The sequence below is a fragment of the Netta rufina genome, assembly GCF_964035555.1.
Source record: "Netta rufina genome assembly, chromosome: 1".
NCBI classification, from domain to species: Eukaryota; Metazoa; Chordata; class Aves; order Anseriformes; family Anatidae; genus Netta; species Netta rufina.
This window is the reverse complement of record NC_140123.1, coordinates 199725362-199738757: the sequence shown is the minus strand read 5'-3', so window position 1 is coordinate 199738757 and position 13396 is coordinate 199725362. Positions and strand designations below refer to the sequence as shown.

The window sequence follows — 13396 nt, the reverse complement described above, 5'->3', positions numbered from 1 at the left end:
GTCCCAAGCCCTTCAGTTTCACCCTCATCATCAAGCCTTTCCCTGTGAGCCAATCTGCTTTGTCACCTTCACCCTGCCTCAGCTCCCTCCTGGCTTTAAGCCGAGTTGTTCCCTCCCATCTGCACACCAAATTCCTTTTTCTCCTGCCCCCGTGCTCTTCTGTTTCCATTTCCCAGCAAACCCTTCCCCTCCAGGCTTGACTTCTGTGGGCTGCTGTGTTCACTGGAGCCTACGCTGAGAAGTTGAACCCCCAAGCTACAAACCGAAATGGATTAAAATCCAAGGAAATTTTCTTATCTGCCTTCTACTCACTGGCATTGTGCAACTCTTGGTTTGGTTTCCCGTGCTGAGGGGGCCCCATATGTCTCCATCAGACATCAGCGTCCCCTTGGTCCCCCCAGAGGAGCTGCTGTGCCCTCCGGACTGACACCAGATGCTCTGCAGACTTCAGATAGCAGCGGTGGATGCTTGCTGAGGGCATTTATTGGGGCTCACAGAGAAGCTCAACTCAGTCACAGGCTGAAAAACTGGACCTGGGAGCAGACCTAGCTCTTTTAGTCCATTTTTTTTTTGTTTAAATATTTACCTGGTTTAAGGCAACATCTGTGTATTGTGCTGGAACTATGCCTGCAGGAGGTGCGCCGACTGTGAAAGCATCCCCAGCACCGTGTTGTCCTTAGAGCAATGCTGAACATATCTTCCTAATGCTACTTTTTGGTAAAAGGCCAACTTTTCAGCTGAAAACCTCTTAACTCCTAGCTGCTCAGCAAGAACACAGGCCTGAATGACTGGTCTGGGCTCCCACCTCCCTACGAGCAGAGCAATCCCTCTCCATCCTTCTCCATCCCACGGTGATCCAACCCTGCCCCATTTGCTGTCACAGTTGACTGTCAAACCCCTCCAAGGGAGACCTGAGAGCCACTAAAAGGCCAGGAGGAGCTTTTCCTGCAACACACAAATGGTTTCACATGGTTCATCTCTCAGGAGCGACAGGCTGTGGTTTGTTGGTTGCTTGGTTTGTTCTGGTGATGCGAGTCCCACCTCACACACATCTTGGTAGGGTCCTTAGATGGTTCCCAGGTCAAACCCAAGCTTTGGATCTCAATAATTTTTAGTGTCAAATTTATTCAATAAAATATACTTTTCAGTTTTCCAAAACTGTGCTTTTACTCTTGCTGTAGTAAATCACGATTTGTTTCTGAAGTCAGACTTATACCAGAGCCTGAGTGTTGCCATTTGGGAAAATAAAGCCTCCTTTCCAAAACACAGATTTGAACACCCCTCCAACTCTGACAAATTTAAGATTATGGGATTTGGATCAATTTTTGATCTAATATTTGCACATTTTATCAATGCAAAGCACTGGATTCTGGTATATTCACAGCAGAAAACTCCGGTTGAGCTGTCAGCTCTCCAATTATTTCCCTGCCCTACAGAAAACATACATTATTTTTAGGAAGAGGGGCTACAGAATAACACATAACCTCCAAAAACAGTGTGGGGACTGTCACAAAGCCACCGTTTGAGAGGAAAGGCCATTTTCCAGCTGCTGTGCTGCAGCATGGAGAGGCTGGGTGTGAAGAAGGGATGCCGGGAGCCTCCCTCCTCCAAGGGTGTCTGAGCCAGCCCTTCCCCACTCTCCATGCCCTATAGGCATGCCCTATAAGCAACCCCAGCAATTTATACCCCGTGCCATGGGTATATTACTCACCCTCACACCCACTCCCAGTGCTGGCTGCTGCCTCCTGCCGCAGAGATGGTTAAAAAAGCTTTTGGAGCAGAGCCTGCAGGCGCTGCAGGGAGCCGTGCTGGCTCTCTCGCCTGGCTACTGGCACCCAAACGTCTCCATTTACGGTCAGGGCTGCGCGGCTGCATTTCTGCATCTGGGAGCTTTGTAAAACAGGCCAGCTCCCACGGCCCTGTCCAGACCCGGTTTTGGCAGGGGAACAGTGCTGGAGCCCCTCTTCTGCAATCTCTGTGGCATCCCAGAGGAGGTTCAGCCTTTCCTGGGGACTGCTTTTCCTGCTGTGAGACTGGGGCGCATTGCTGTGCTCCCCACACAAATCCTCTGCCAAAAATGGGGCAGATTTTCCCAGCAGTGCCATCCTCAGTGCCACCTGAAGAGGAACCTTTGCAGTTTTTCCAAGCCAGGTCACAACACTACTTTCTGACATGTAAAAGTGAGGCAGCAAGAAATGCTGGCAAGCCCCAGCTGATTGCAGTTTCCTGGCCATGAGTAACGCTGAAAACATTGAAAAACTCCAGCAGCATCTTGGGAGGAGACGAGAACATTTTATTCCTCCCTTTTACCATTATTATTATCGCTCTCCAAAGGTGCTGTGTGCTCCCCAGGACAACCCAGCGTGCCCCAGCCTGGCTCTGGTGAGGCTGAGCCCAGAGGAGTGAGCGTCACCAGCACTGAGCATCTCCCTCAGGACCTCCTTGCAGGTGATGCAGCTTTGCTGGGTGATACACATGCACGTCTATCTTACCCCGAGCTTAAAAATTACTTAAGAAGTGACAACATGTGGATTACCCACCCAAAAGTCCATGGACAGGCGTGGTGTTAACCCCCACCTCCTTCCTGTCTCTTCCAAATGTGCTCCTCGGGGAAAACCCAGACCCCGGTATTTCCTACGATCAAATTTCAGCCCCCCCAGCCAGCTCTGCTCCAAGCCTCAGATGAGCTCCGTCCCCGCAATAACTCATCCAGAGGGAAGGAATTAGGGGGCTTAGCACTTTTGGATGACGGTCACTGGAGCTGGATAACAGGCACCGGCAGCCGGCACAGACGTGGCAAGGGTGTGGGACTCAGCCAGCCCAGAAAAAAGCTGTGTTTACAAAAAAGCAAGATGAAAAGGAATGAATTGCCAATTACGCAAAACCCTTTAAATAGAGCAGTGCAAACCTTTCATGTGCAGCAGACAAATGATCTGCGGCCACGTGGAAACAGCATAACGGATAGGAAGGCTGAGAGCGGGGAATGCGAGCAAGTCCATTTTCTGGAAGCAAGAATTAGCTGGATTAGCTGGATAAAGCCAAACACTTTCTAAAAAAAACCCTCATGTATTAAAAACTAAACATGCATCAAACAGAAAGAGAAACAGGAAAAAAAAGTGGCTGTAGGAAGATCCGAGGAGCCACTCTCTGCTCCCGCTCACGATAAAAATGCTATAAAAAAAATTCGTATGTAAACTTGCCACACACAACACATCATCAACAGGCATTTATCAAATGAAACACCAAATGCAACTCCTCTTCCTAATCCCAAGTCAAACAGGCTTTGAGTCTCAGACCCTCAGGAAGAGATTTCCATATGATCCTCCTCTGCTGAGTTTATGATTAGACCTTCTGAATTTCAGCATTTATCTGACACAACGCATCAGGGAGGGCTTTCCTTTATCCACCACGCCTGTGGTTTTACTTTTCCTTAGCTGCAGCCACTCAGCTTGGGGGAAAAAGACTTAAGTCCAGACTGCTTGATTGAGTAAAGCCAGGATGGCTTCTCTGGTGGGGGTATCTCCAAGCCCTCGCGCTATGTGCCAGCACCCAAGCAAGCCAGCATTCACAGAAGGGCTTATAAACGCTGCCTCTGAGCCAAAACCTGACTTTTGGGGCTCAGCAATGCAAAGAAAACATATGTGCACGAGGGGGTCCCACCGAAAACGTCTGTGTGGCCAGCCTGCGAGGTCTTTGTAGTTTGGGGAGAGGATTTGTGGTGTTGAAAACGCTTCAATGTGGTCTGGAGGAGCTGTCGCATGGAGCCGGGGCTGACTCCTGCGAGCAACCGCAGGAGCACATTCACCACTCGCCATCCCCCCGTGGACTGAGGTATGGTTCTCATTACCCACCAAGTGATACGTTTCGAGCAATGTGTTCGTACCCCCCCACGTCTAATCGCAGCTAATTCGCAGGCGAGGAGGGAGTGCATTTGCTTAATACACTGCTCTTTGCAAACAGGCTGATCGCTCCCAGATGCATCTGGTTCTGCCCGGCAGCCCTCGAGGCAGCAGGAGAGGAAATCATTGCAGCTCCCCAGAGTCTCCGGCCAAAGCAGTTTCAAGATGCTCCAGAAGCCCTCCCGCGTCCCTTCCAGGGAGCTGTACCCATCTCCCTCATTCCATCAGACCCGGCTCCTTCTGCTCTTTTTTTTCCACCCCAAAATAAGCTTCCATTCAGGCAGTAGGATCCGTAACTATCCTCTGACCTTAGCACTTGATGTCGTACACAGTTACTGCAAGGCTGCATAAAGCTGGATCCAGGTAAGGATGGAATTTTGATCTCACCCCAGCAGAGAGATCAGTTCTGCCGATTCCCAGTGGTCTCCCTTAAACTTACCATAGAAATGTGAAATTTGCTATGGAGAAGCTCCCAGGAAATGCTGAGCTTGGTGGGAAGGGACAAATTTTGCACAAGAATTTGAGAGTCCTGCTCATGTGCGATTCAAGCCAACACAGCTCGAGATGCTAAAGCCCAACACAGCAATGGGAGAATTTCTTCCACGGCATAAACCAGCAAATCAGCCCTCAGCTTCAACCCGTGGTGAGACATCCGTGGCTAAATACAACTTTGAAGTGACAGCCAGTAGCTGTGGGTTGGATGAGCATTATATTTACAACTTCTTATTCACTTCAGCCGCGAGATAAGGCAATAATCAAAATAAGGGTGCTCAGATCTTACAAAGGGAATTCCAGCTACAATCTCAGCACCAGTTCCAAGTGATATGGGGAGAGATTTCCCTTGGCAAAGAGCATGGCACTCCCGGTGGTCGGGGACCTGCCAGGACAGAGCACTGCTCCCTCCGAGGAGCTTCAGCACGCTCCTGCCCCGAGCAGAGCAGCCCTACGACCACCCCAGAGCTGGTGGCTTTGCAGGCAAGCCAACGTGTTTTGCCCAAGTTTGCAAAATATGTTAGTACTGGAGATGTGAATCCAAACATCCTCTTCCTCTGCTGTCTGCTCCACCCTGCAGTGATTTAGTTACTAACTCTCTGAGCAGATGCTACTACCTAAGGCTGTCGAAGGGCATCGTTTAAGCAGAAAAAAACATCCTCAGTGGGTAATCCCATCCACACACACACAGGCACGGTACTGATCAGAGAGCTGGGTCAACCCCCGTGCAGCAGAGGTTGCTGCTTTTCCTGGGTATGAATTTTTCACAATCACACCTCCTGGCTCTGCCCATTCATACGGTATTTGAAAACAGCAAGATGATTTATTGTGTGAATAAAATGCAGCCACGGGTCACTTGCAGACTAGTTAGTGTGATTTACAGAGCAATTCGCTTCCTATATTGATCACTAGAAATTCCCACTGAAGGTGTGATCAAACACTTAAAAAATATATCACGTGAATATTGTTTCTGCTCCTTCATGGAATGGGCTCCAGAATGGACCCAGAGCTTCCAGATTCAGCCTCCTTCACTTTCGTCTTCACTGTGGTTATTCGTGTGCTTTATTGTAAGCCCAATGCTATTGAGAAAAGCCCCAGGAAAGCAATCGGCCTGTGCAATTCATACAGATTTACTGCAGCGTATTTTGAACTGTGATTATTGATATTACAAACAGCGCTTTAGCAGAAACATTCTCCAAACAGCCAATTCATCTCATGAAACTAAAAAAAAAAATAATTCAAAGGCATCTCTGTGAAATAGGAAGCCAAAAGTCTCCTCCTTGTGATGGACGTGCTTATGGCCATGCATATGGATGCAATGCAAAGATGGGCAGAAACCCCTGAACCTTCTGCTAAGCCTCAGAAAACAGTGTGCAGGGATGCTCACCATGCAGAGATACAGCATCGCTGGTATGGCATTTTGCTCAAACTAATTAGTCATCATTATTTAGCTATTCCCCTTTCAGCTCTGGCTCTCTGATCGCACAGACACCCGGTGCACATCACGCGTCTCCGGATTTCACCTCCTTGGTGACTAAGGACTCAAAACTGCACTACCCGTTAAGATATTTTTAGTGGTATTATTAAACCACCTTTCAGAAAGCTGGGCTGAATGCAGTTCCGATGATTCACCGTGCCTTCAGCAAACCCCATTCAGGTTTCCCTGGGTGGGATGCTTCCCCCACCCTCAGCGTATCAGCTGCCCGTGATTCAGCCGCCATGGGAAGTTTCATTTCCTGCTTCTGGGGCTGCCCAGCAGCCTTTGTAAAAGGAAAGGCATTCTTCTAATTCCTGCTGTTAACCCCTTGGTGATCTCTGAGGCGGGAGCCAAAATTGCCAGAAAAGCTGAGGATACGGCTGCATCCATGAGCCCATAGTTACACATCCAGCACCAGGCTCTCGTTTTCCTTATTTTACCTTTTTAAAAATAAAAAAATAAAAAAGGTGGATGGAACGCAGGTGTATTTTACTGCATGTTTGTGTTTGACACACAATTTATAACCTCTGAAATGTCTCCAGTGACATCTGCCCATGACACCAGCACTGCATCCTCTTCTGCCACGCGATGCACCCTGAGCATCATACATCAAGTTCAGATGACAAGAAATGGGGACAGAAACCCAGGCTGGGGTATTTTAAGCAGATGCTTAAGATGCTTTTAAGCAGTTTCTCAATAAAGGTTAATTTAAAAATATCGAAGTGATATAGTAACAGTGTCAAAAAGACCCAGGCTGGTTTTCCCTCCCACTGGTGGGGACAGGGACTGGTTTGGCACAAAGTAAGGCAAAGCCCATCATGAATCAGCTCCCACAGACACCTCTGTGCACATCTTCCCCCAGCGCGAGTGCACGCAATCACAGCATGAAGCTGCTGAGAAAACCGTCTGAAAACCCTTTCCTCTCCCTTTTTCTCTCCCCAGATTATTTGGAACAAACCCATGGATGGAGAAATGAGCCGCTCCTACCTGGACGAGGAGCTCCAGCTTTCTGTCATCGAGGAGGTGCACTTGGCATCTGCGGCCCTCCGTCATCTGCAAGAGAGAAGAGGCACGTGTTCAAGGCACGCAGCTTCACATTTCTGGCACGCAACTCCAGCAGCCGGCTCCCCGGCTGCAACCTAAAGGCTTTCATTCACCGCCTTGCTTTCAGCTTTATTTATTTATTTATTAAATTCCCCTTCTTTGGCACCAGGGAAAGAAAAGGCTGGAAGGAAGAAAAGGTGAACACCAGGACATGTGTCTGAGGGTGGTGTACAAACATTTCTTGAACTCCAGCATCTCGGGGCTGTGCCTACTGCCCTGGGGGGTCTGTCCCAGTGCCCGACCACCTCTGGGTGCAGAACCTTTCCCTAACCCCCAGCCTGACCCTCCCCTGTCCCAGCTCCATGCCGTTCCCTCGGGTCCTGTCGCTGTCCCCAGAGAGCAGAGCTCAGCGCCTGCCCCTCCGCTCCCCTCGTGAGGGAGCTGCAGGCCGCCATGAGGCCTCCCCTCGGCATGCTCTGCTCAGGGCTGAACACACCAAGGGACCTCAGCCGCTCCTCACACGTCCTCCCCTCTAGACCCTGCACCATCTTTGTAACCCTCCTTTGGACACTTCCTAATAGTTTTATGTCCTTAACTATTATATTGGTCCATAGGTGTATCCATACTAGTATAATTTACTCGAACTCTTAACAGGCACGATAATATCAGTAACACTTTTATGTCTAGAACACTATTTCTTCCAAGGTCCTGTAGATTGGGGTGTTAAGAAATAAATGAGCCCTGGCCTGAGGAAACTTCCCTCCAGTCAGCCAAGGCCATTCCTGACGCCCTGTCACACACACAGCATCATGAGGAACAACTTTGCTTTGCACAGCCCCGGATCCAGGCTCAGCCCCGTAAAGCCCTCCAGCCGCACACACAATCCCCTAGTGGGATATGGGCAGCCTAAGCCTCTTTTGCTCCTGGAAATCTCTTCCCCAGCATGACTTGGGCAGCACACAGGCAGCCCCAGGGCAGTCACGCATGCCTGGACTAAGCTTGGCCCTGCTGTGCTGCTGTTCAGGCTGCTGGGGACACAACACACTCCAGCCAAGGCATATCCTGATGACTGGGTGAGTTGAAACGATGTCCTCCAGCACCCATAGCACAGGCAGTGCATAGCCGTGGCATGGGGTCTTCAACCTCAGCCATCTCCAGCACCATCTCCAGCACCATCCCCTCAACCTGTTCATGTGTGCTCCTGTCCTCCTTGTGAGATCTGTCCCTTGTCCATCTCCTCCTCTGCTGGGGTCAGGACAGACCAACCCTTGCCCAGAGAAGCTGTGGAGTCTCCTCCTTGGAGATCTCAAAAAACTGCTTGGAGATGGTCCTGAACAACCTGCTCTAGATGTTTGAGCAGAGAGGTTGGAGCATATGGCCTCCAGAGGTCCCTTCCAACCTCAGCCATCCCGTGATTCTGTGAAAATGAGCTTTTCCCTTCAACTCACCCCAAATTTACAGTCTTGGCATGCTCAGCCCAATGCAGCCCAAGCAGGCTTTACCCAGGTCATTACCTGCACCAGAGTGGCTCTGGCATACCATGCACAACCTCACTTTCCCACTCATTTTCCGTGAACACAACTGGAGCCCTGGCACTGCAGCCAAAGCAAAGCCTTGTAAAACAAGGCTCCTCGTAAATGTCAGCCAGTTACCTCCGTGGCTATAAATTGTCTTCTTACGGGAGTTTCATCTTGTAAGTAATGTTATGCAAAATATTGCTTCTTATAGGTATATTACTCGGTGAGAGAGATTTCCTCTATGAACTCTGAATTAAGCAGCTGTCAGCACTGTCATGTAGGTGCAGGGAACCACAGGCTGTGCTGGACTTCCACCAAGGAGCACCATGGATAAAGCTCTGAGCAGCCAGAGCTTCTGTCTCTCCCTCTCTGCCTCACCCCTTTGCTGTCAGGTATCTGCAGCATCCCTAAGATGGGGAGAGTGCATCGATATTGCAGTTTTAACATGAGTTTACCCAAGGCAAGAAATAAAGCTGGGACTTTCTCATGGCAGTAACGCACCATGGCAGGAGCACAGTCCAGAGCTCATGTGCTGTACTCAAGCAGTTACAAAAATGTGGAAATGAGGAAAAAAATAAAGCAAAAAGACGCAAAAGGGAAATTTTTCTTAGATGTTTAACTTTGTGCTTTAGTATTTCAGGAAAATCCTTGCTTGGGAACTTCTCTTGTTCTCCACACTTTCCCAACCCAGAGTTTTGTCTCCTCTTAGTGCTTCTGCTGCTTCAAGAAATCCCAAATGCAAACAGCTGGTAACATGAAGCATCTAAATAAAGTGAAGCTCTGAAATGCAGCACAGATGATTGACAAATTGCAAACAGAGCATTTCATAAGCATCACTTGCAGAAATGGGGGGGGGAAGGGAGGGAAACAATGCTGCTTCCATGTCAGCTTGCCCCCAGCACTTCTGTCCATCAGCAAAGTCCTTGGTGGCTCTCAAAGACCATGGTAATTTTTACAGTTTGACTTGAAGTGTGTGAGGACACAGCAAAGTGCATACTTTAATTCTTTAGTGGCACTTTGCTTCTGTGCCTCTCAGCAGTTTGAAGGTTTATGTTACTAGCTAATGACCCCAACTGGTGGCCTGCAGACCATTTCCACCCAGGTTTTCCTACATGAGAGATGGTGAAGAGATGCTCCAGGAGCTGGGGAGGATGCACCACCTGCTACACAGCCTTGGGGGGAGAAGGAGATGCAGCACCAGTCCCTGCTCCCAGCCTCAGGCACCTCCACAGATAGTGAAGGAGCCTGTGGTTTTGGAAACGGAGGCTCCAAGTTCTATCTTGGTTGATCCTTTGATGCTCAAAACCCTTGTCATTTACATGGCTGATCTCTGATACAGCATTTTCTTTTGTAGGCAGGATGCCCAGCCACTGGGCTATTTCATTTCCCAACTGAAATAAATGATGCTTTCCAAAAGAAGAGAAAAGAAATGGAGACGGCAGAAGACAGACTTCCTAGCTGCTATAAAATAAACCATTATGGTCCTTCCCTCCCTCCTCTCTGCTTTATTATTCTGCCAGGTGCCTGAAGCCCACGCGGTGTGCTTTTTGCCATCGTCAGAACAATACAAACTCGAGCAGTTTGTCAGAGCAAGAAAGGGGAATGTTTCAAAGCACAGCAAGAAGGAACTGTTTCAGCACAGCCTGTCTGCATGGAAAATGGTGCCTCTGATGCTTTGTAAATCTGCTGCTCTGAGGTACCTGCTGCACTGCGATGAGGCTGTGGCTGCCTCTTGTGGGACAAGGCCAGGAACTCCTTCTGCTCCTCTGTGTAATGAGAGGGGAAACCAACAGCAGAGCCCTTTAGATGGGAATGTGGGAACAGGAGGTCACTAAAGGTGAGCTGAGCAGCATGAGGAGGGAGGCTACAAGGAGTGAATTGAGGTTCTCCACTCCCGTGCTCTTTCTCTGAGAAAGATGGGGGCAACTGAAAGCTGAGAGGCACAAAGGCATGGATTTCCCTTCGACATGGCAAAGTAAAATCTCAAGAAAGGGAGAAGAAGCAGTGGCTGGGCAGAGCCGTTAATGGTAGGCAAGGACACTTGATGCAAAGGGGAGGTGGTCGGGTTTGCTCCAGATCATGTCCTGTGAGCTCAGCACTGAGTTTTCCTGCATTAACACAGCCTTCCAGTTCCCTTCTGGAGGCAAAGAGCCCTCTAACCTAACTGCAGAAAGTAAAAAGTCAGGTGTCTAATCCACCCTGACAGTCTTGATACCCTTGATGTTCAAACCAGAGCGATGCCCCCTGGGCAGGACAACTGATCCTGCTGCATCCTAAACCTGGTTTTCCCATACTTGAAGCTGGGCTTTAGCGCTCAGCCCGGGAAAGCTCTCCAACACAGGATACTACATCCACCCCCCAGATTTCTGATGCTTCTCGAGAAGTGTGAAGGGGTGGGACTGTGCTACGAACCCCGCACTAACCATATGGCAGAGAGCAGCATCCTTCGTGTGTGAAGAGGGGCCACATGCATTTCATGGGCCAGACTTATCACGAAGTCGGATGGGAATTATGTGCCAAAACACATAACAGATTTTTTTATTTTTTTTTCCCCCAAACAGCTCAGTACGTCACATTCTTCTGAAAATCTGCTGTTGCTTTTAGTGCCTGCACATGCAGCGTGACCCCCGAGTGCTCGAAGAACTCCACGCTCGCGCTTTTAAAAATCTCTGTCATTTATGCAAAGACTGGGGATAATGCATCTCCACCGCACAGACACAGATGGTGCTTGCAAGGCACGTGGAGATCTGCAGCAGTGTGTTTGTGTGGATGGGGTGCTGGAGGAGTGCTCAGGAGAGCTGATCGGACACAAGGAATGGGTGCAGGTCTGCACCATGAGTCCTGCACCTGCAGGATGGGAGAAACACTGCTGACCTCCTTTGTAAGACACTTGGAGAGGTGTCTGTGACAACAAGATTTGACGTGTGCACTTGTTCGCTCTGAATATGCTACCAAATGCAAGTATTTTGCCTTGTTACTTGTGGGATCTTCTGGATCCTGGATGCCTTTCTCAAGAAAAGGAGGTTTGAGTTACCTTTGTCACGAACAGCAGACTTTAAATCTCATTTGGAGGCTCCTACCCAAATATTTACATGACGGGTTTCCTAGGAAAGACGGGCTGGCAGCTGTTTTGCACTGCTGCACGAACCACTCTGGCGACTTCCCTCCTCTCTATTCATCTTTGCTGTAGCTCCAAACGCTGTCTCGGAGCATCCTACAAACCGTCTGCAGCGCAGCCCCAAAACCCACACTGCACTCTGCTAATCCCTGTGCTCGTGTCATCTTGTCACTAAATTACCAGCAACCGTCCGCACAACTGCTGCAGCCACCACGAACAGCAGAGGCGACGGGAGGAGACGGCTCCAAAGGGAACCTTTCCCTTTCAAAACGAAAAAAATAAAAAATCCTCTTGGTGAAAGCACCGTCGCACTAAATAACTCCGAGGCACCAAATGCAAATGCTATTTACAGTGGCAGTTCTATAAATACCCGTGGCACGTTTCATTAGCCGGTGACTGCAGGAATAAAGAGGGTACGGTGTATTCTTCCATGACTCAAATCAGAAATTATAATTGGAGGCAGGATATTTCCTAAATGCTCGGTGCATGTAGAGGAGGCAATTACTGTGCTGAACACACAAAAACCGGTGTCACTTTGCCTGTCGGTTGGACAGACCCGCTGAAAGGAGATAGAGAGAGATGACAGCCCGCTGATTAAAATAAACTATTAGATTAAACGCCCTGCTCCCACTTGACCACTTCTCACTGCCTTCCATCCTGGCAGCTCCTCAGCTGGTGAGGAGGGAGAGGGAGAAAGTGATGTGTTGTGGGTTGGTGTGTGCACATAGATGTATTTTGCTTTGTCAAATTGGGGCTGGTCTTGCCCGTGGCTCTGTCACACTGACCAGCATGGCCCCTTTGGTCATCTCCTGTCCTTACCCTCACATTTTAACATGGAAGAAAGGAGCATCTTTGCAGCTCTGTTCACGCCTGCTTGCTTTCCAGGTCCAAAGCCCTCCCGTACACTCATTTCCCTGCTCTTCCCTCTACCAGTAAGATCCAAATTGCTGCGGGCAATCCACCCAAACCTCGGTGGATGGAGGCTCTGAGGATGGGGAGGCAGCCAGGAGAAACTTGAAGCAGAGGGACTGCCACGCAGTCCGAATGTGGTCCTCATTTCTACTACTCATTTCCACGAATCTTTCCTAAGCCTATAGCAGGAAGCCTGGTCTGCAATTTCTCTTTTCAAGAGGGAGAAAAGTGATTTTAATTTGGCAGAAAGCTTCTGGCGTAGGCTGCCTTCTAAAATATGACAAGGCAGAAGGACAAATGCGTCTCACTACAATGCACCGAAACCCAACACAGAGCACTGCTGCCATCCAGATTGGTTCCTGTGATGGTTTCTTCTTGGAAAGGCTACTTGGTGCCCTGGAGCACGAGAGGCCAGTTGTAAGCCAGATGCTTTTTCCTTAGGAAGGAGACCCAGCCATACCTTCAGAGGTTTGCAATCTTTTAGCAGAATTTCTGTAGGAGAACTAAGATGTCACATTTTCAACAAAATGGGAGCAACTGGGTAGCAAATAGAGCTTTGGACCCTGAAGCACAGGCCCAGGAGAGATCTTGTAGATGTGGATAGTGGTGATGTGAATAGTGGCAGTGCTGTTGGTGATGCATAACCTGGCACCAGCTACTAAAGCAGTGTGGGTTTCCCTGGTATGGAAGTGCTCCACATCTCTGTGAAATACACACGTGGCAAGCAGCTGGATGAAGGGCCAGAAAATGATATTTTCTGCCAGCAATGATGCAGCATCTCCTTCAGGTTCTGTAGGACCAGAGGAATGTATCTCAAGCAAGACCTTTGGCTTTCCCTGCAAGCATCTTTATCCCACCCCTTGAAAAACCCATGACCATACCCCACAAATTAGGGAAAGGAGATGAAATTTCTGAAAACATGGTTGCATCTGCAGCT

The 13396-nt window shown here is 49.1% G+C and overlaps 1 protein-coding gene across 2 annotated transcripts in view; it reads right to left on the bottom strand.

Annotated features, from left to right (window-relative positions):
• Nucleotides 1-13396, bottom strand: part of FRMD4A (FERM domain containing 4A) — a gene marked incomplete at both ends in the record, with an annotated part of 344634 nt that overhangs the window by 104527 nt on the left and 226711 nt on the right. For both annotated transcript variants that reach the window (XM_084306545.1, XM_084306544.1), the window contains one exon: nucleotides 6856-6921. In XM_084306545.1, the coding sequence (XP_084162671.1) occupies nucleotides 6856-6921 (66 nt within the window). The remainder of the gene's footprint in view (nucleotides 1-6855; nucleotides 6922-13396) is intronic.